This window comes from Chiloscyllium plagiosum, chromosome 15 (assembly GCF_004010195.1).
Source record: "Chiloscyllium plagiosum isolate BGI_BamShark_2017 chromosome 15, ASM401019v2, whole genome shotgun sequence".
In the NCBI taxonomy this organism is placed as follows: Eukaryota; Metazoa; Chordata; class Chondrichthyes; order Orectolobiformes; family Hemiscylliidae; genus Chiloscyllium; species Chiloscyllium plagiosum.
This window is the reverse complement of record NC_057724.1, coordinates 68,706,659-68,728,907: the sequence shown is the minus strand read 5'-3', so window position 1 is coordinate 68,728,907 and position 22,249 is coordinate 68,706,659. Positions and strand designations below refer to the sequence as shown.

General features: G+C 42.3%; 1 protein-coding gene across 2 annotated transcripts in view; it reads left to right on the top strand.

The window, feature by feature from the left end:
* LOC122557426 (E3 ubiquitin-protein ligase RNF128) overlaps positions 1-22,249 on the top strand; it is a 152,622-nt gene that overhangs the window by 118,911 nt on the left and 11,462 nt on the right. For both annotated transcript variants that reach the window (XM_043705148.1, XM_043705147.1), the window contains 2 exons: positions 16,868-16,939; positions 18,772-18,854. In XM_043705148.1, the coding sequence (XP_043561083.1) occupies positions 16,868-16,939; positions 18,772-18,854 (155 nt within the window). The remainder of the gene's footprint in view (positions 1-16,867; positions 16,940-18,771; positions 18,855-22,249) is intronic.

Sequence of the window (22,249 nt, the reverse complement as noted above, 5' to 3'; positions counted from 1 at the left end):
CTAGGACCCGTGGGCACAGCCTTAGAATTAGAGGGGGTCAATTCTGAACAGAAATGCCAAGACATTTCTTCAGCCAGAGAGTGGTGCGCCTGTGGAATTCATTGCCGCAGAGTGCAGTGGAGGCTGGGACGCTAAATGTCTTCAAGGCAGAGATTGATAAATTCTTGATGTCACAAGGAATTAAGGGCTATGGGAGAATGCGGGTAAGTGGAGTTGAAATGCCCATCAGCCTTGATTGAATGGCGGAGTGGACTCGATGGGCCGAATGGTCTTACTTCCACTCCTATGTCTTATGGTCTAAATATTACAGTGCCAAAGGAGGACATTCAGCCCATCAATTCTGCATTCTTTTAGGGGATGTGGCATTCCTGGTAAAGTCAGCACTTGTTGCCCAGTTTGGGGGAATGGTACAGAAGGACTCAGTTTTGGGCCCGTATCTCAGGAAGGATGTAGTGGCCATGGAGCATGTTCCGTTGAGTTCACTAGAATGGTCCCAGAAATGAAAAGCTTAACATATGAGGAACGTTTGAGGACACTGGGTCTATACTCGATGGAATTTAGAAGGATATGGGGGGGATCTAATTAAAACATACTGAATGGCCTGGACAGAGTGGATGTTGGGAAAATGTTTCCATTACTAGGAGCTGAGGGCATAGCCTTGGAGTAAAGGAAAGACCTTTTAGATTGGAGATTAGAAGAAACTTCTTCAGTTAGAGAGTGGTGAATCTGTGGAGTTCAATGCCACAGAAGGCTGTGGAGACCAGGTGATTGAGTATATTTAAGGCTGAGATACATAGGCTTTTGATTGTCAAAGCAAATCAAGGTTAAGGGAGGAAGCAGGAGAAAAGGGATGAGAAACGTATCAGCCATGATTGAATGGCAGAACAGACTCAATGGCTGAATGGCCTAACTTTTTTTTGTCTGATAGTCTTATGGACACGTGACTGGATTACGTAAAGAGAGGTTTGTGTGAAGCATATAGAATTGTGCAATATTAAATGGAAAATTCTTGTAACAGGAACAATTGATCTCGAAACTGAAGTTGTTGATTAACATTAGGGATAATGAATCAGCCTTTTTAGCGAGTGTTTTTTAATTTCCGATGTTAAGGTATGATATTAATGGTGACAAATAAATGGCACTAATTACTTCAGTTTTTGTCTGTTGATTTGTAACACAGGGTTACATTAGCTTTGGCAGAAGTCAGACCCGTCAAGGATTGTTGGCAATAGCATTCCTATTTGTGCTGCTTTTAATAATGACCACAGGTATTCACCTAGCTGCAGATAGTGGGAAACCGAAGGATAATGAGACAGCAAATATGTGGACAGCCTAGTTTATTAGCTACAGCTATCAGAGGATTTTGCAAGATGCTGAAACTCCCTATGACTTGTTGGGAAAGAGAGACTTTTAGGAGGCACCTCTTTATGACCGCGAGACATCACAAACCATCTGATAGCCAATTAAGTATTTCTAGAAATAAAGGAACCATGCAAATGTGTATCCAGTAAACTCCCATGAACTGCAATGTGATAATGAACAGATACTCTGTCTGTTGATTTCCACAAGGATAGTGACTTGGACATTTACTGTTTTTCTTCAAAGTAGGACTGTTTAAGTCCACCTCCAAAAGTATAGCTGTTCCTGGTACTGTAAGAGGCATCAGCCCTTACTGTTGTTTTTTGTGCATACCTTCTTGCTCGAGGGTATCAGCAACTGCGTCACAGCTGCCAGCGAATGCAGGTGGAATAGAGAAGTACTGATGGACGAAGGGAACATAAGGGTATGTTGGCAGGGTGACATGACACAGAATGAGAAGTGGCCCGTAGGGTCCATAAATTGTTTTGGGTAAGTTTACAATTTCTAGGTCAATGAACAATGCATGTTAAAGTGCCATCAAGACAGCCTGCAAATGTGAATTGAAGAATTCTAGAAATGAAATGCTGGTGTTAATAGAGTCATAGAGTAATACAGTACGGAAACAGACCCTTCAGTCCAACTCCTATTCCAGACCAATCTCGTCCCATCTTCCAGCACCTGGCCCATATCCCTCCAAACCCTTCCTATTCATATACCCATCCAGATGCCTTTTAAATGCTGCAATTGTACCAGCCTCCACCACTTCCTCTTGGCAGCCCATTTCATACACATACCACTTTCTGCTTGAAAATGTTGCCCCTTAGGTCTCTTTTATATCTTTCCCCTCTCAGCCTAAACCTATGCCCTCTAGTTCTGGACTCTTCCCCCCCCCCACCCCCCCCTCCCCCCACCCCCAGGGAAAAGACCTTGTCTGTTTACCCTATCCACACCCCTCATGATTTTATAAACCTCTATAAGGTCACCCCTCAGCCTCCAATGCTCGAGAGAAAACAGCCCCAGCCTGTTCAGCCTCTCCCTGTAGCTCAAAGCCTCCAACCCTGGTAACATCCATGGAAATCTTTTCTGAACCCTTTCAAGTTTCACAACATCCTTCTGATAGGAAGGAGACTAGAATTGCATGCAATATTCCAAAAGTAGCCTAACCAATGTCCTGTACAGCCAAAACATGACCTCCCAACTCCTGTACCCAATACTCTGACCAGTAAAGGAAAGCGTACCAAACGCTGCCTTCACTATCCTATCCACCTGGCACCCTACTTTGAAGGAGCTAAGGACTAGCACTCCAAGGTCTCTTTGTTCAGCAACATTCCCTCAGACCTTACCATTAAGTGTATAAGTCCTGTTAAGATTTGCTTTACCAAAATGCAACACCTCCATTTATCTAAATTAAATTCCATCTGCCACTCCTCAGCCCATTTGATCAAGATCCCATTTTAATCTGAGGTAACCTCCTTTACTGTCCATTACACTTTCAATTTTGGTGTCATCTGGAAATTTACTAACTATACTGCTTATGCTTACATCCAAATCATTTATGTAAATGACAAAAAGTAGAGGACCCACCACCGATACTTGTGGCACTCCACTGGTCACAGGCCTCCGGTCTGAAAAACAACTCTCCACCACCACCCTCTGTCTTCTACCTTTTTGAGCCAGTTCTGTATCCAAATGGCTAGTTCTCCCTGTGTTCCAAGAGATCTAACCTTGCCAGTCTCCCATGGGAAACCTTACAGCACGGAGACAGACCTTTTGGTCCAATTTGTCCATGCTGATCAGATATCCAGAATAAATCTAATCCCATTTGGCCCATATCCCTGTAAACCCTTTGTGGTAATTGTGGCATTGTTACAGAAAGCCCATCTGGCTGAATAGTGTCAATAATCTGCCAGAGTTCAGTCTGTATGTTAGACCAGTCCCACTCAACATTTGACTTCACAAGTTGAAATAGGCCATGATGGAGGGGAAAAAAAATGTCAGAACTCCGTTCTGAAGAAGGCTCATTCAACCCGAAATATTAATTCTATTTTGTCTCCACAAATGCTGCTAGATCTGCTGATGTTTTCCAGAATGTCTGTTTTGTTTCTGATTTCCAGCATCCACAGTCCTTTGGGTTTTTTTTTGGCTAAGCAATAACTGCTAACCTTGCAAATGATGGTCATTCATATATTCATATATGAATGAAGATATTTTTTAAAATCCTTCTGCCTTCTCTGAAAGCAGAAAGGTACACTTTTTCACAAGGCATCTTCTGCCTTTACCTCCCTCCTATTCTCTTGCACTCTGTGTTTTCCCATGAGTCTCTGTAATGATCTAAACATGTACGGAAAACTATGTCTGAGTGGTTAGCACTGCTGCCCCACAGCACCAGAAACCAGGGTTTGATTCCACCCTCAGGCAACTACCTGTGTGGAGTTTGCACTTTCTCCCAGTGATTGCGTGGGTTTCTTGCCAAGGTGTGCAGGTTAAGTAGATGGCCATGCTAAATTGCCCATAGTGTTCAGGGATGTGCAGGTTAGGTGAATTAACCATGGGAGATGCGGTGTTATATGGAGAAGGGGTTAGTCTGGCTGGAATGCTCTTCAGAGGGTCAATATGGACTCAATGGGCCAAATGGCCTGCTTCCACACTATGGGTATTTTAGGATGAAAGCAGTTGGCAGGCTTTGTCTCACCCCCCCCCCGCCCACTTGCTCTCGCTCTCGCTCTCTCTCTCTCTCTCTCTCTCTCTCTCTCTCTCTCTCTCTCTCTCTCTCTCCCTTTTCCCCGTAATGAGAGAGACCAATCTTCATAGACAAATTGAAAATTCCATTGCTGTCTATTGAATTGGACAAATCCCCTTGGTGTATCTGCTGTTCCCACTGAGTAACAGGACACTCTGTCGAAACATTAGCAATCCAACAAAAGGCAGTCTCCTTTCTGTTCAAACATCCAGTCCGAACCAGTAGAGTGGAGTTGAATCAGCTGTGGCATGAACTGTATCTCTGGGAACCTGTGCCATAGGAAAGCTGCTGTTAATCTGACAAGTGTAATATTCTTTCCACCACCAAGATGTTTCACTGAAAAAGCAAAAATGCCTTTCCCTCTAAAAGAACAAACTTGATCGCACAAAAAAGCTTTTGCTAATCACTACAGTCACAGCGGCCTGGAAATTAAACCATGCTTTACCCTCAAGTGAGAAGTTTCACTGTGTTTGAACCCAACAGCATGATATTGCAGCTGCTTTCACCATCTCATCTGCAGGATGAAACTGTAGAGCAAACCCAGTCCTCTGAACTCTCTCCATCATTGTTTTCCATTTAAAGATTGCTACTTAAAACCAGAGCTTCGGTGTCTGTTTTTGCATTTGAGTGTACGCAGGCATTGGGAGCAAAAGTAGGCCATTCAGCCCCTCTCACCTGCTGCAAGATTCAGGAATCTCATGGCTGCTCTGGTTGTGGCCTCAACTCCATGAGTCCTCCCCCTACCCCCACCCATAGCCTTTGATTCCCTTGTCTGTATGTAATCCACAGCACAGTAGACAGCCAAGAGGCTGGAAGAACACAGCAAGCCAGGCAGCATCAGGAAGTGGAGAAGTCCGACGTTTTGGGTATAACCCTTCTGCAGGCCCTGAAGGAGAGGTCCACCCGAAACATCGGACTTCTCTACCTCCTGATGCTGCCTGGCTTGCTGTGTTCTTCCAGTCTCCTGCTTGTCTACCTTGGATTCCAGCGTCTGCGGTTTGTTTTGTCTGTAATCCATACCAGGGCTGACTTGTGGATTTTAAATCTGTCAGCTCCCTCAGTTGGATGGAAAGGATCCCATTACATGAGAAAGACATGATGAATAGCTACAATCCACAAATGCCTCTGGAAGCAGACGATCTAGTCATTATCCCACTGCAGTTAGTGGGATCTTGCCATTAGAAAATTGGCTGCCATGTCTCTTTCAGCATGTTGGGGGCACACTCTATTGCCAGCCACGGTTATGTTTGACAAGATATTACAGTGCTTTACCATTGTCTTCTGCATGTTAACTAACCAGGTGTGTCTCCTGTTTTTTACTGAGCACATCTTGGATGGCTTTGCACCTTGATGCTTGCTTGATCATGTTCTGAATGCGCCTTCCTTGGTCAATGAGTTCTGCAGCGGAAATTGAAACCTGATGCTTCTGGCTCAGAGTCACTGTAGTCACTGCAAGACAAGGTCTCCACTAGTAGTGATTACACTTCAAAACACACTGCAATCACTACATAAGCAACTCTTGATGTTTGGAGGTTGTGAAAGAGTCTCTAAGTACAAGCCTTTCTTTCAAAACAATTAACTATTCACATATAATCTTTCCTCAAGCTACTTCTACCAGCAACACTTGTTATTGAAACCTATCTCCTTCTCAGCTACCTTTCCTAAACCCCACCCCCTCCCATTTATCTCTCAGCCCCGACCCACAAGCCTCATTCCTGATGAAGGGTTTCTGTCCGAAATGTCGACTCTCCTGCTCTTCGGATGCTGCCTGACCTGCTGTGCTTTTCCAGCACCATACTCTCGACTCTCATCTCCAGCATCTGCAGTCCTCACTTTCTCCACACTTGTTATTGAAGATTGCCTTTACTTGGCTTTTCAAAGATAGCCAGCTTTTTTTGTTTTGCAGTGATCTTTTGTAATCCGTTGTGGTTTCATAAATGATACAAGTACTGTCTGTAACCATGTATTACATAGACTGTGGCCTTTGAGTTTCCTCACGAGGAACTGGTCAACTCTTTTTAACTTGTGATATGGATGTATCCTTTTTAGGTTTGATGGAGGATTATTCAGAAGACCAATAAAAACTAATGAACTGCCAATTTCAAATATTGCTGAGATACGGAAAAGAACTTCAGTCGGGGCACACGCAGTTGAAAGGATTACAATGCAATCTGTGGTTTAAATTGTTTCCTCATGCTTTACATTTCAGCTGAACCACAAAATACCATATAAAGTGCTCGATCATTAAATCAGGGCAGTAGCTATATGATGGTTAAAAAATGAAAATCTCACAACACCGGTTTACAGTCCCAACAGGTTTATTTGGAAGCACTAGCTTTTGGGGCGCTGTTCCTTCATCAGGTAGCTGTGGAGCAGGGATCATAAGACACAGAATTTATAGCAAATGATTACAATGTCATACAACTGAAATGATATATTGAACAAACCTAGATTGTTGTTAAGTCTTTCGTTTTTAGAATGAGTTGCAGATTTCGGGTCACTAATATGTAAATCCCAGAATGTACATATTAATGAACTGAAACCGCAACCCATTCTAAAAAAGAAAATGTTAATATCAATCTAGGTTTGATTAATATATCATTTCAGTTGTATGACACTGTAATCATTTGCTACAAATTCTGTGTCTTATGACCCCAGCTCCACTACCACCTGATGAAGGAATAGTGCCCCAAAAGCTAGTGCTTCCAAATAAACCTGTTGGACTATAACCTGGTGTCATGTGATTTTTAACTTTGTCCATCCCAGTCCAACAGCGGCTCCTCCACATCATGGTTAAAAGACAGAACCTTGTTTTTGTAAGTTTTGAGTAAGGCTGAGCAATCTTTGGAAGCAGAAACCAGTCTTGTCAATGATTTATTGTTCCCGTTCCACTCCTGTCAGGTTGTCACAGTGAAAATGTTTGCGTAGGGCAGATAGCTTGCTGTAAGTTCGCTGAACAGGTTTTGATAGTGCACTTTTAGACAAGTACTTTGTCAGGGTAATTTACCTCCCAGCAATTGTTTCTCCCCCTCCCTGGGGAAAAAAAACATTTAATCGAACTGTACTTTTTTCTACATCTTGTGCTACAAGTTTCTATTGGATTTACAGTATGCGTGACCTTGCTAAAGGTGATCACATGACTGTGTCCACCCATATACATGTTTGTGTGGATGGCTCTATCTGTGTAGGTTTTTTGTGATGGTTACAGCTTCTCTGTGCGGCAGTATTATCAACTTGGCTATTTGTGTTTGTATACATTTTGAGAAGGATAGGATCAGATTTACCTGTCCCTGTGTCAACCCTTGTCAATCGTGAAGCTACTGAAAGTCATATCCCCATACAGTATTGCTTAATTTGATTAATTTGGCTTGAGATATCCTAGAATAAACCATCTCAGCAAATTCCTGGACATCAGGAATAGTGTAGAGTTTTATGTTAAATGTTTTTTAAGAATATTTTAAAACCAATACTAAAAATGTTTGTGTGCTCAGGCAATATCTGAAGTGTGAGGTTAACATTTGAGATCTTGATTCTTTACTTTGAGATTACTTCCCTAATCCGAGGTACTAGATGGATTAAAATGGCCATTTTTACAATGATGTTGTTTAGTTTGACCTGCTTGTTACAGCCTACATTACAAGGATGGATCTGCTATACCATCATTCTATAAAAGTGACTGATGCTTAACAAATTAAACTGTTTGACTTTATTTCACTGGAGCGTAGGAGTTTGAAGGATGACCTTGATGCAACCACTTTTGGTGTACGGTGTATAATTCTGGTCGCCCTTCTTGAGGAAGGATGTTGCTAAGTATGAGAGGGTGCAGAAAAGATTTACTGGGATGTTACCTTATAACTGAGTTATAAGGAGAGGCTGGATAGGTTGGGACTTTTCTTCCTGGCCATAAGAGTGAGGGGCATAGATAAGGTGAACAGCCACAGTCTTTTCCCGAGGTTGGGGAAGCTCAAACCTAGGATTATATTTTTAAGGTGAAAGGAGAACATTTTTAAAAAGGACACAAGGGGCAACTTTTTCCACACACACCGTGGTTCGTGTGTGGAACTAACTGCTAGAGGAAGTGGCAGGTGTGAGTACGGTTACAATGTTTAAAAGACTTTTGGAACAGTACATGAATAGGAGAGGTTTGGAGTGATATGGGCGAAATGCAGCAGGTGGGACTAGTTTAGTTTGGGGAACATGGTCAGTGTGGACTAGTTGGACCGAAGGGTCTCTTTCCATGCTCCATGACTCTCTGATTCTATAAGCAGTGCAAGAACGTGAGTAGATTCTTCAGTTATACAATGAATCTTTTACCAGGTTCAGCTCCATAAATTGACAAATCCAGTTCTGTGTTATGCAACATAACTACATTTAGTGCCAAGATTACAGTACATACTTATCTAGAAGGTGGCCACTTGACCCATCATACCCATGCTGTCACTATGAAGGAGCTATTCAATTAGTACGACGGCCCTTCATTCCCCGTTGTTCCTTTATTTGAGTGTTTATGCAGTTTGTTTTGGTGCCTTCCAAATTATCATAACTCATTGTGTTTTTCAAATGTTTAACCAAAAAGAAAACTCCCCTCCCTGCTGATCCTGTTACCGGTTCATTATAAGCTTTGTGTTCTTTAGTTATCAATCCTCTTGCCAGTGGAAACAGTTTCACCTTGTCCTTCATTCCTATCAAAACATTTCAAAGGATTTTTAAACACCAATCAAAACTATTCTTCTGTTTTTCTTTCCACAGATTTTTCAGTTTGTACACAGAATTGAGCTTTTACATTCTATGATTAGAGTGTGCAAGAATCAAAAGTATTTTTCTTGTTTTAATTAGTTATACCTTGTTATATTTTGTACTACTAAACATTTCTTCTGCAGTACGCCAGTTCTGGCCTTGGATCCATTTCAGTTAAATTACTTTTACAGTTTCTGTTGATCCTCTTAACAACACCGTTTTGAATTTTTTACAAAAAGCTTTTAAACTGTGTGTAAACCAGCTTTCTTAAAAAAAAGTTTTATTTCCTTCCAAACAATGTTTTCAATTTAGGTGAAATGATCTTTCATCTTCAATGTGTAAAGCTACTACAATTCACGGAATCATAGAATGGTAATGGTGCAGATAGAGGCCATTCAGCCCCAACATACCTGCACTGGTTCTGCTATTGTGTCCAGCTCTATCATTGAGTGCCAATATCTAGAGGAAGTGGTGGATGTAAGGACATGTATGTGCATGTCCGCACACACATGCACACCAATTGATAACACTTAAAGCAATCTGACTACTGATAATAATTTCATCTTCGAGCTTGTGCTATGGAATACGGCTATGCATGAGATTAAGAATCAATTTTTCTTTACGTTAGTATGCACTTGGAAACAGTAACCTAAATATTGTTTATCAACATGCTAAGCAAAGCAAGTTTGAAGAGCTTACTTCCTAATTACCTCATTTTATTTCCCACAGCGCTCAGTCAAGTGGTTGGAGAGGTGTGTGACACACTGGGTTGTGTGTCATGTTTGTTGCTAGAATATTATCTTGATGCTCACTGGGTGTTTACAGAGGACCTTTCATTAGCAGGCTGGCATCCACTGATCTGGAAACTCCTTGACATGATGACCACCCCCAGTGGAGTGGACTTGTGTTAAATGGGTTCAGGCTTAGACTCCATGGATTGGATTTTGAGGTCACTGCTGTACAAATGCCCCCAGCCCTTTGTCATGCAAACTCGCCCTGGGATTTTCTGTCAGTATTTGCATGCAAAGGCGAAGGCAAGACAATTAGATACTTATTTCAGCACAATGACTTCTGGAAGAACAGGAAATGTCAACAGCAGCTTGTTGATTGGTTCTGTTTTGACTGAGTTTCTGTAGTCACATGAAGTTACTTTGCACATTTAAACTTCTGAGCACCGATAGCCTCATTGCTTCAACCAGAAAGTCCAAGGGAATGTATGCTCAAGTCAAAAGGTGCAGAAAGGAATTAACTTCAGCGGGAGTTATTTGGAACTTATTATCTTCTCTTGACTGAATGTGTCTGATAGTCACAGTATTTATTAATTGATTTATCCAATAGGTTCACAGTAGATTTTTCTGCCCTAATATCTATATGTACAAGAGCTTGAACTATAGTGAATTTGTCATAACTCAAATTATATTTTGTTTGAATCTGCAAACTATGCCAAGATATTTTCTGCCACAAACTATTTAATTTTTGTTTGTGGATTTCGAGAGATGTTCTTTGTGTTATTCTGAAGACACTGTCACTCCAAAGAGAGCTTTTCGGTGCTTGCACATCAATTTAGGTGACCCCCTTCTCCCCCCGCCCCCCCTCCCCCAAACACTTCTAGAAACAGAAAAGAAATCTTTCATATGTGACTAACGATTACTGATGGTTTGATACAAGGCTTCAAACCTTTCAGTCCAATGGGCCATTTAGTTGCATTGCATGTTTGTTAGAATTTCTATACATCTGGGATTACAGAAGCCACTGCACTTCTGGTGTCTTGACAACCTTTCAGTAAGGCAAAACTGCTAAGAATAACCCTTTTTAAAGTAAGACGTATTCAGTCTGAGCAAACTGAAATAAAGAAGTCTAGGCCTGTGTCCCTGAACTTGTGGAGTATGTGACCCATGCCTGGTAGCCCTGTCACTCCTAGTTTAGTGCTGAAATTATGAGCTAATGACTCAATGTACATGTACCCACAAGATTTGTCTTTTGCAGTTTTTGTTCACAAAAGATATTTCCAAAAGTAAACAAGTAAAATCTGTGCTAAGATAAACAATGACACTGTAGAGTACTTGATAATCATTGTCCAGGCCAGGGCAACATGGACTCAAATGCAAAACAGATATGCATTCTGTAATTATAAACCATGATACCTTATATTGTTAAAGAAAGGATTAGATTCTCTGACAACTCTAGCATGTGTGGCAGAAAGTATTGGAAAGTACAGAATTTGTTTATTGAGGCATCAGATCCTGTTGTTGCGAGAAGACATTGTATCTTTTCAAATATTAAAGTTGGTTTTCCCCGTACTTTTTCTTCCTTCTCTCGTACCCACCCAAAAAATTAATTTTCTTTGACAATAAAGCCAAAGAACTATGGATGCTGGAAATCAGAAATTGCTGGAAAATCTCAGTAGGTTAGGTAGCATCATGGATTGTTTTTGCTTGTACGTGCTGAATCTTTGGGATTATTTTTCCTCCAGTGCCAAATTTATCTCTTAGGTTTGAGGGGGTCACGCCATATTTGGAGAATTCCAGAAATTGCGTCACTCGCGTAACCTCTTCTGTTACGAGGCTTGATGTCTGAATTAGCACTGAGCTTTTAATTGGAAATGTATGGAATTTCCCCAGAGTGAGTCAGTCAGTTGAATCTTCTCCTGATGTGCTTTTAATGGAAACTTGCAGTCATTTTGAGGCAGTACCAATAAAAGAAAACAGTGGGCAGAGTTTTCCCTGGAGGTGGAGAGGAGTGGAAATAGTCGGGTGAGCTGGCCTTGGAGAGAAACTCTCCACCTTCCCTCTTATTCTGTACCAGGCAAGATGGTCCCAGGGCTGCTTTCCCAATTTCACCAATTTAAGGTCCTTTTAAGAGGTCAATTAATGACCACTTAAAGGCCTTGATGCAACATGTCTCCAATTCCTAAGTTCCCCAGCGGGCAAGAATGGTGACCGGATTCCAGACTAGGAATCAGTGGTGACCTGAGGTTGTGATGTTGGGGGTCTTCAATTGCCCCCCTCCACATCACAGGCATGGCTGGTGGAAGCCTGCTCTCATCTCTGACCCTCCCTCTCACCCTGACCTCTACCCCACAAGAAGAAGACTACAAAATAGTATTTGTCAGTGGATCCCCCAAGGAGTAGGCCTCATCTGGTGGATTTTTAGGGCTCAGAAGCTGTTATGCTCTGGCCATCATGCATCTGATGACCCAGGCCAGCAAAAAACAAAGAACATTCCAGCGCAGGAACAGGCCCTTTGGCCCTCGAATCCTGCACTGATCCGGATCCTCTCTCTAAACCTGTCACCTATTTTCTAAGGATCAGTATCTCTCACTCCCTGCCCATTCATGTATCTGTCTTGATCCATCTTAAATGATGCTATCGTGCCCGCCTCTACCATGTCTGCTGGCAACGTGTTCCAGGCACCCACCACCCTCTGCATAAAGAATTTTTCATGCATATCTCCCTTAAACTTTTCTCCTCTCACCTTGAACTCGTAACCCCTAGTAATTGAGTCCCTCACTCTGGGGGAAAAAGCTTCTTGCTATCCACCCTGTCTATACCTCATGATTTTAGATTACTTTAGTGTGGAAACAGGCCCTTCGGCCCAACAAGTCCACACCGACCTGCCGAAGCGCACCCACCCAGACCCATTCCCCTACACTTACCCCTGCACCTAACACTACAGGCAATTTAGCATGGCCAATTCACCTAATCTGCACATTTTTGGACTGTGGGAGGAAACCAGAGTACCCGGAGGAAACCCACGCAGACACGGGGAGAATGTGCAAACTCCACACAGTCGCCAGAGGCGGGAATTGAAGCCAGGTCTCTGGCGCTGTGAGGCAGCAGTGCTAGCCACCGTGCCGCCCACAATTTTATAGACCTCAATCAGATCCCCCCTCAACCTCCTCTTTCTAATCAAAATAACCCTAATCTACTCAACCTCTCTTCATAGCTAGTGCCTTCCATACCAGGCAACATCCTGGTGAACCTCCTCTGCACCCTTTCCAATACATCGACATCCTTTGGTAATGTGGTAACCAGAACTGTACACAGTATTCCAAATGTGGCTGAATCAAAGTTATCTACAACTGTAACATGACCTGCCAACTCTGCTATTCAACACCCCGTCCAACGAAGGAAATCATGCCGTATGCTGCCTTGACCACTCTATCGACCTGTGTTGCCACCTTCAGGGTACAATGGACCTGAACACCCAGATCTCTCTGCACATCAATTTTTCCCAGGGCTTTTCCATTTACTCTATATTTCACTCTTGAATTGGATCTTCCAAAATGCATCACATCGCATTTGCCCAGATTTAACTTCATCTGCTATTTCTCCACCCAACACTCTAATCTATCTACACTTTGCTGCATTCTCTGACAACCCCCTTCACTACATGCTACTCCACAAATCTTAGTGTCATCTGCAAACTTGCTAATCAGACCACCTATATCTTCCTCCAGATCATTTATGTATATCACAAACAACAGTGGTCCCAACACGGATCCCTGTGGAACACCACTGGTCACAGTTCTCCATTTTGAGAAACTCCCTTCCACTACTACTCTCTATCTCCTCTTGCCCAGCCAGCTCTCTGTCCATCTAGCTAGTACACCCTAGACCCCATGCGACTTCACTTTCCATCATGTTCTGGATTAGAGTGGTGCTGGAAAAGCACAGCAGTTCAGACAGCATTCAAGGAGCAGGAAAATTGACGTTTCAGGCAAATGCCCTTCATCAGACGACCATGGGGAATCTTATCAAATGCCTTATTGAAGTGTCGAGACCAGTGATAGGGCAAGTACAAAGAATTGTTTTCTCATGTAACATTCACATGATAGCACACTCGACTTCAGTGAAGATTTTCCTGGTTCCAGGCCAGGGGTCAGAAGCATGGAGTCGATGAAGATGCTATAAGTCAGATGAGCTGTCAAATGGAGTACCACATGCCATTTCTGGTGGAGTTCAAAGTTGGCCATGACACTGTTGTGAAGTTGAGCAGGGGGATTCCCTTGGTGTCCTGGCCAACATTGACTGATCAACCACAGGCATGAACATTGATTGCCTTGCTGCCATCACATCGTTATTTGTGGGGAGCTGCTGTGCGAAACCTTGCTGTTATTGCTTTTCCTACATTTGTAAATGTATTTCAAGTACCTAATTTGCGGCAAAACATGTTGAGAGTTTCTGTAGAAATGCAATTTTTCATGTTTTGCTGCACTGCCCTTTAAATCAGGTTGCTTTTTCAAAAAACATTTGGCTCTGAGGAAGCAGGCAACTGGCACAAAGTACAGGCAGAAGATCCTTTACTCGAACATCCAAAATCCAAAAAGCTCCGAAATCTGAAGGTTTTTTGTGAAGTTTTTTTTCTCATTAACAAGGTTGTTTGGCGTGCAAAAGTTAACCCAAGTCAACACCCACTCGATGTGTGTCACTCAGGTGCAATGTGGGGGGGAGTAAGTACGTGGCCAAGCAGCTGTTTTTACTTAGGAGTCAGCTCCTCCAGTAAGATTTTTAAAAGTTTCACCATTAAGCTGCCACTTATTCGGAAAACCGAAAAATTCCGAATTCTGCAAAGCAGCTGGTCCCAAGCATTTTGGATAAAGGATCTTCTACCTGTAATGAAACCCAGTGGAACACACTGTGCAGGTGTAATGGGCCAAATGGCCTCCTGTGCTGTAACAATTCTGTGAAAAATCTGTGCCCCTCCTATCTGTTTGGGTAGACTCGAAAGCTCAACAGCACAGAAGAGAAGTGATCACTATTTTTGCTTAGACTAAGTTAGAAATCACACAACACCAGGTTACAGTCCAACAGGTTTATTTGGAAGCACTAGCTTTCAGAGCGCTGCTCCTTCAGGTGGCTGTGGAGCAAGATCATAAGACACAGAATTTATAGCAAAAGACCACAGTGTCATGCATGCAACTGATACGATATATTAAACAAACCTAGATTGCTTAGACTAACACTACCAAAGAAAGTCTCGCTTCACTATTTCTGCTGTCTTTACTGAGCAAAATAATTGGTGTATTTGAATATGCAGCAATAATGGCTGCATTTGAAGTAATCAAGTGCACTTGATGTGCATTGGGACATTCTGACAAAGATGTTAAAGAGCCAGAGAAATGCAGTTTAATTACTTGCAAACTTAGTAACTACATACTCCTCCACCTTGTTTCAAAATAATTATTTATTTCACCAAAGTGTATCTTGGCTTTCCCTTCCTATTGCAAACATTCTTATGTATATGCAAAGCATGCATGAAAATTTATTTCTTTGACCAAGTTATTGGTCACTGAGCTAATATCTCTGTTACTTGGTGTTAAATTTTGTGTTTCTCTTGGGAAATGCCTTGGAATGTTTCCTCATGTTAAAGGTGCTTTCTAAATAAATATCAAGGAGAAACCCAAAAGGCTGGAGAAACTCAGCAGGTCGAACAGCTTCTGCAGAGAGAGAAAAAGTTATTATTTCAAAAGTGCAGTATGGCTTTGTATCGGAACTGAAGGGGCTGTAAAAGTGACCAGTTTTAAGCTGCGGAAAAATCAGAGGAGGAGGAACAGATGGTCGAGATGCTGCTGAACGAAAGGCAGAGCTAGTACTTGCTTTCCTTTCTGTTCGAGATTCACTGCAGGGTTTCTGTGAAGCCCAACTCAAAGTAGAAGAACATTGAGGCTTCATCCATTTTAGGCACTCCACAACCTTTTATGACTCAACATTGAGATCACCAATTTTAGACAGTGACCTCCATCCCCCATTTTGATTGCATTTCCCTTCCCTTCCCATCACTCAACTCCATTTCTTGCTTGTGTGGGTTTGCTTTCAGTGAAGCTGAGCTATTAACATCTATTCTTCATTTGGTCTACCTATTCTTCATTTGCTCTACCATTTGCACCCCCTTTGTCTTTTACTGTGGAGTATCTTTACCATCCATTACACTTCCTGCTCCTCCACTCTGTGTTTTTCCACAGTGTACAACCCGTGTCTTGAATATTCTGGTGATGCAGCATCGCTACCTCTAAGCCACCAGTTTAGTTTCAAGTCCCTGTCTGCTCCAGAGATGTCTCATAACATAGGCGAAAGTGAGGACTGCAGATGCTGGAGATTAGAGTCAAGATTAGTGTGGTGCTGGAAAAGCACAGCAGGTCAAGCAGCATCCGCGGAGCAGAAAAATCGATGTCTCCGGCAGGAGCCCTTCATCAGGTGTCTGTACTAGTTGTCCTTGTCCAGATCCAAACTGTGCAGGTCAGAATGTAGTCTTGAGACCATGTGGGAAAAGTCGGTTGCGTAGGCAGGCACTGAGGAAGCAGGTGTGGCTGTGGTAGCGAGTCTGTTTCAGGACATGGTTGAAGAGCTTCAAGACAGGAGACAACCTGGGGTTGCAGTGAGAGAGACACTCCGAGATCTTTGTGGAGAGCGGAGGAGAACTTCTTCAAGGTAGGCATCCTTGCAAGAGGATTCATAGTAAGGTTAAAATCAACTAGGTGAAAGTGAGGACTGCAGCTGCTGGAGATTAGAGTCAAGATTAGAGTGGTGCTGGAAAGGCACAGCAGGTCAGGCAGCATCCGAGAAGCAGGAAAATCGGCGTTTCAGGTAGGAGTCCTTCATCAGGGCTCCTCAGAAGCTGCCTGACCTGCTGTGCTTTTCCAGCACCACTCTAATCATGTCTCATAACCTGTCTGAAGACAGGCTGATTTTAAAAAATATCTAAAACAATCCCTTTAGTTCCAAAGAAATGATCTAATGGACTTGAAATGCTGTTTCTCACCACAGATTCTGCTAGACCTGCTGAGTTTCTCCTGCATTTTCTGTTTTTATGTCAGATCTTTGGTAGCTGCCGTACTTTGCTTTTGTTATTGTAGAAATGAATATAGTTGTTTTCAAACTTTTTCTCGATAGAGAATACTGTTAAAACTTACTTATGTAATGTGTGTCCTATTAATGAAGACAATGTGTCACAAAAGTCAAAATTGAGTGACATATTTTGGAAACTTGCTTCTGTCATGTTTTGGTCATGGTATTTTTAATATTTTTGCAGAAGCAACTAAAACATGAAGCCAAGAAAGCTATTAACCAACTGGACCTACGTGTCTTGAAGCATGGAGATCAGGTATGTATTAATAAGCTGCCTGAACATGACTGAAGGATAAATGCTGGATATTCATGGATTCTTTTGTTTGGCATTGGCAGGGGATTAGTGTCTCAGTACAAATGGGTGCCAAAATGGAGAGCCAGTCCACAAGTTAATTTATCTTCTTGTAAAATGAGTAAAAATTATCATTTTCAAACATTGTATAGCATGTGTGCTCATGCTTTTCTTACTGAAATGGAGCCATTATTTCTCTAAAAGAGCCAAAAGAAAAGTCCTTGCTTTGGGAGTTAATCAACTTGTGCAATTTTGGGTGGTCTGAAATAATTTGCATCAATGCAGGTTTAAGCTTTAATCAGAAATTGACCATTTTAAGGGGTGGCACAGTGGCTCAGTGCTGCCTTATAGTGCCAGGGACCAGGGTTTGATTCCAACCATGGGCGACTGTCTGCGTGGAGTTTGCACATTCTCCCCGTGTCTGTGTGGGTTTCTTCCAGGTGCTACGGTTTCCTCCCACAGTCCAAAGATTCACAGGTTAGGTGGATTAGCCATACTAAATTATCCATAGTGTTGAGGGATAGGCCAGCTAAGTGGATTAGCCATGGGGAATGCATGGTTACGAGGAGGGTTGGTCTGGATGACCTGCTCTTTGGAATGTCCGTGTGGATCTGATGGGCCGAATGGCCTGCTTCCACACTGTAGGGATACTATGATTTAATGCAATGTTGCACCTTTTCTATCACCCATGATTGCATTAGATGGTATTAGAACCTGGAAGGGGGGTGGGGGGTAAGGGAGCTATTGTATGATATGCAGCTCGAGAGAAGAAGTCCTGTATAATTATTGTGAATGAGCAACTGGCATTTCATCCATTTGCAAGGGTCACATTTTGGGTGGAATGGCTAGCTTCCAAAGCCCAGCTGCAGAATGAGACTATTTTTCCTCTTCTGTTTGTTCATTCTTGAGTCTGGGATTCACCAGAGTGGGGCCCACTGCCCTTATGAGGTGGGTCCTTAGCATTGAGCTGAACTTATGTCCACTCTCAGATGGACTTCGATGGATTAATCAGTCATTTCTGAACCCAAGTGGAGGCTGGTACAATTGCAACATTTAAGAGGCATTTGGATGGGTATATGAATAGGAAGGGTTTGGAGGGATATGGGCCGGGTGCTGGCAGGTGGGACTAGATTGGGTTGGGATATCTGGTCGGCATGGACAGGTTGGACCGAAGGGTCTGTTTCCATGCTGTACGTCTCTATGACTCGATGACTGTCTGAGGTGGGGCGTTGTGGTGCTTGGATGGTTGGGTTGATTAATTGTTTGGAAGTCAGTGCACTGTCTCTGACATTTCCACAATACAGGTCTATGCAGTCCCAACAAAATTGTCTGGATGTGTTTGGTGCTTGCCCAGGTTTTGCCTGCATTTTGTGTTTACTGTCTGATTTGTGTGAAGCTCTGTCTTCAGTTGACAGATAGCTTTGACCTCTTCAGAGATGTTTTAAGAATTCTGCAGGAGAGGTTCTGTTGTGACCATGTTCAGAGCTCGTTACCAAGAGAGAATCTTGCCCTTTTTTTTTCTTAGTTTAGATATTTCACTTGGGGAAAGAAGATGTAATATCAATTTGTGGGTCTTTCCATAATTTGTCAAGTAAGTGCGTTGTTGGAACTCCATTGTTGTTACTTTTGTATGTATGCTGATTTTTGAGCTGGTGATTTTGAGTTTCCTCACAGTTTGGTCTCTGGTCATTAATGTGTTTGTCGCTGCTCTTTCTGGTGGTCTCGTGGATATGGACCTTGTATCGGCAATCAACTGAAAGCAGATTTAACTTAACCTTTCTGGTTCTGATCTTCAGGAGACTGGTCCGGATGCTGATAGTTGTGCAGTGTGCATTGAAGCTTACAAGCCCAATGATGTTGTTCGCATCTTGACTTGCAAGTAAGTACTCCATAATTTATATGTAATTGTTTGAAGCATCCAGAATCCATCATATGGAGGGAATTGATGAAGTAAGTTGTCTTTTATAATCTAATGATCGTTGCCAAACGTAAATTATCCAATTTATAACATGCCAAAAGGAAACTTGTGTATGAGTAAATAAAAGCAATAACTGTGAATGATTTCTTCCCACATTGAATATTTGAAATATGTTGCTAATGCTGATGTGTTGAAACTCAAACATGAGAATTAAGTCATGAAGGAGTGCTGTGAAATAGATATGGAGAGATTTTCCTGGGGCAGCACAATAAATGTGATTGAAATCCAGGTGAGAATTGAACTTTCCTCAGATCAGGTTAGCTGTAATGCTTCTGGACCTTGCCAATACTCTTGTGACAGCTACAAGTGGTATCGTCGAGTGCTGCAGAAATTGATGCTTGAGTCAGATCCATAAATGGTTAGCATGGGTGCTGTAAGCTGATGTTGATCAGCGTAGTGGGCAAATCACCGAGGAAGAGCTGGCTGGAGCAAAAACCTCATTGGGCCAGTTCTGGAATACGGAGCCATGACTTGGAGATGCTGGTGTTGGACTGGGGTGTACAGAGATAAAAATCACACAACACCAGGTTATAGTCCAACAGGTTTAATTGGAATCACTAGCTTTCGGAGCACCACTGCTTTATCCTCCACAACCACCTGATGAAGGAATGGCGCTCTGAAATCTAGTGCTTCCAGTTAAACCTGTTGGACTATAACCTGGTGCTGTGTGATTTTTAACTTGGAATATGGAGCATACTTGTGTGTAGTGACTAGTATCCAGGAATGAACAAAACCTGAAATGATATCCTATTGAAGTAGGAACATTTTACAGGGTATTGGAGGTAGAGAAATAGAAATACCATGAAATACTAAATGTGAATAATTTTCATGACACCAGGTTATGGTCCAGCAGCTTTATTTGAAATCCCAACCTTTAGGAGCACTGCAAATTTGTCAGGTGAAGTGACATCACCTGATGAAGGAGTAGTCCTCTGAGAGCTTGTGATTTCAAATAAAACTGTTGGATTATAACCTGGCATCATGTGACTTCTGCCCTTGTCCACCCCAGTCCAACACTGGCACCTCCACCTCATGAATAATTTTGGCGTGCAATGACAATGGGATATGACTATCGGTGAGGACGGGACACTAATTATAAGGGATGCAGATTGAGGCATTGTGTATGGGGGGGTCAGGAAGGTCACTCATTTTTTTAAAAAAAATTGTATTTTCACAAAGATCATTATGCCCTTGTGTTTGTTTGCTCAGTGCTAGTGAAATGGTGTAAATTGGAGAGCTCACTTGGTCTCGGCTGACTGCTAATTGTTTGCTTTTATGGAGATTGGTTTGAAGCATTGTTTACATATCTCAGTGTCAGCCAGCTCCAGCACGGGTCTCCTCTTGGCAGGTAGACTTAAAAAGCTAGAATCATTCTGGAACTAAGAACCGAAAAAAAGAAAGACCGACTTTACACTCCTACAGCACCTTACCATATCTTTAATATTGTTCCAACGTGATACACAACCAATTAAATGTTTGAAGTGCATTATGTTCATTTATTTAATAACCATGATGGCTAATTTGCAAATTTGATCTTTGCTATTCTAGTTATAGTTTGATTCCAGGAGAGAGACTGCTCCTGTACCCTGAGTTCCCCTTCTGACCGAATATTCTTTGTAGTTATTGTTGCTCAATACATGTGTGCATGTACTTAGAGTTAGCTATTTCAGTCTCTTGCATTCAGTTCTCATCAGAGGGAGATATTGGTATGGTAGTACTGTCACTGGACAAGTAATTGGGAGCCTCAAGCTAATGCTTGTGGGAATTAGGGGTTCAAATCCCACCATGGCAGTTGGGGAATTTAAATTCAACAAATAAATCTTGAATATAAAGCCAGCCTAAATAGTGGTCAGGAAATGATCATCCATTATTGTGAAAAATAGTTCCTCTAATGTTTCTCAAGGGAAGGAAATCTAATGTCTTTACCTGGTCTGGTCTACATGTGACTCCAGATTCATAGTGATGTGGCAGATGGAAGGTGATTAGGATTTGCTACAGTTGGTTGGTCCAGCAGTACCCAAAATCCTGAAAAGAATGTGCAAATTCTTTTGTGATGTAAAACTTCAGCTTCTGTTTGCCTGTTCCAAGGGACCCAGTGATTTTTTTTCTCTCTTTAGAGAATTAGTTACACTCTACGAAGAAAACTATATCCTACTCAGTCATCTGATATTTCAGTGTAATTGTCTGAGAGTATCTGCACAACTGTACACTTGTAGTGGTGTCCGTGCTTCTGCTCAAAGGCCAATTTGTCTCCGTTTAATCCAACTGTCAAACAGTTATTCCTTTTGAATGCTGTGCCTCGTATACACCGTAAGTGGTTTCAAACGCATTTAACAGCCTGTCTTAAGGCAAAATCAAATGAATAGGTGCTATTATTTCCTGAGCCCCTTGTGAGTTGTGGGGAGAAGCCTACCCTGCTAAACCGGTCTCTTATGTAAAGCCCTCATCTGTTCTAGTGATCTAAACAAAAACGTAATCAGCTTGGGGCCTGACCGTGTGACTGGAGGTTTGAGTGGGAGTAATCTTGTGACTGAAGGTTTGACGCCGAGTGATCCTGTGATTGAAGTACAACAACATCAAAGCCAGAAGTGCCCAATATCATTATTGTCCCGTTTAAAGCACCTGTGGTGCATTGAAGCATTAACAGTCAGCTTCAAGTCATCGAAACCACCACTGCTTACCTTGAGCATTTATTTTGTCTCCATGCCAAGCGCTACAGGTGAAACTGCCACGCATGACGTGTGTAAGACACTGAAAAGGAGTGCCAAAGTGTGAGTGATGTCCAACACAACCACAAGATCACCACAAGCCTGTTTGCAAATAGATTCTTGTTGCAGCATCATCATAATGTGTCAGGAAAATATTTTGTTTACCTGTTGGCAAGCAATGAGTGTGATCATGTAAAAGGCTTGCCACACTGATGTGTGCACATCTTAAGATCTCGTTTTTTTATCCCCTCCCCACATCTGGATGGGTTTATCGAACAATCTGTTGGCTATTTTTGAAATCGTTTTCTCAGCGTCTATCAGGCATACACATAGTGCTGCTTAATAAGAAGATAGGTTTATAAAACATATTACCATTTAAAGGAAAGGATTAAATCTGCCCTAAATTCTGGCAATTTTTGTTGATCCAGGTGTAAAACCTTTGTATTTCGCTATAAACAAGTAAAACTTCAGTGCATTGAAATGGAGATGGATACCACTGTATGTGCACACGGTCTGTGTGTGTGCACGTCAGCGCGCATGTGTCTATCTCTCTGTCTGTGTGTGTGCCTCTATGTGTCAATGTGTCTG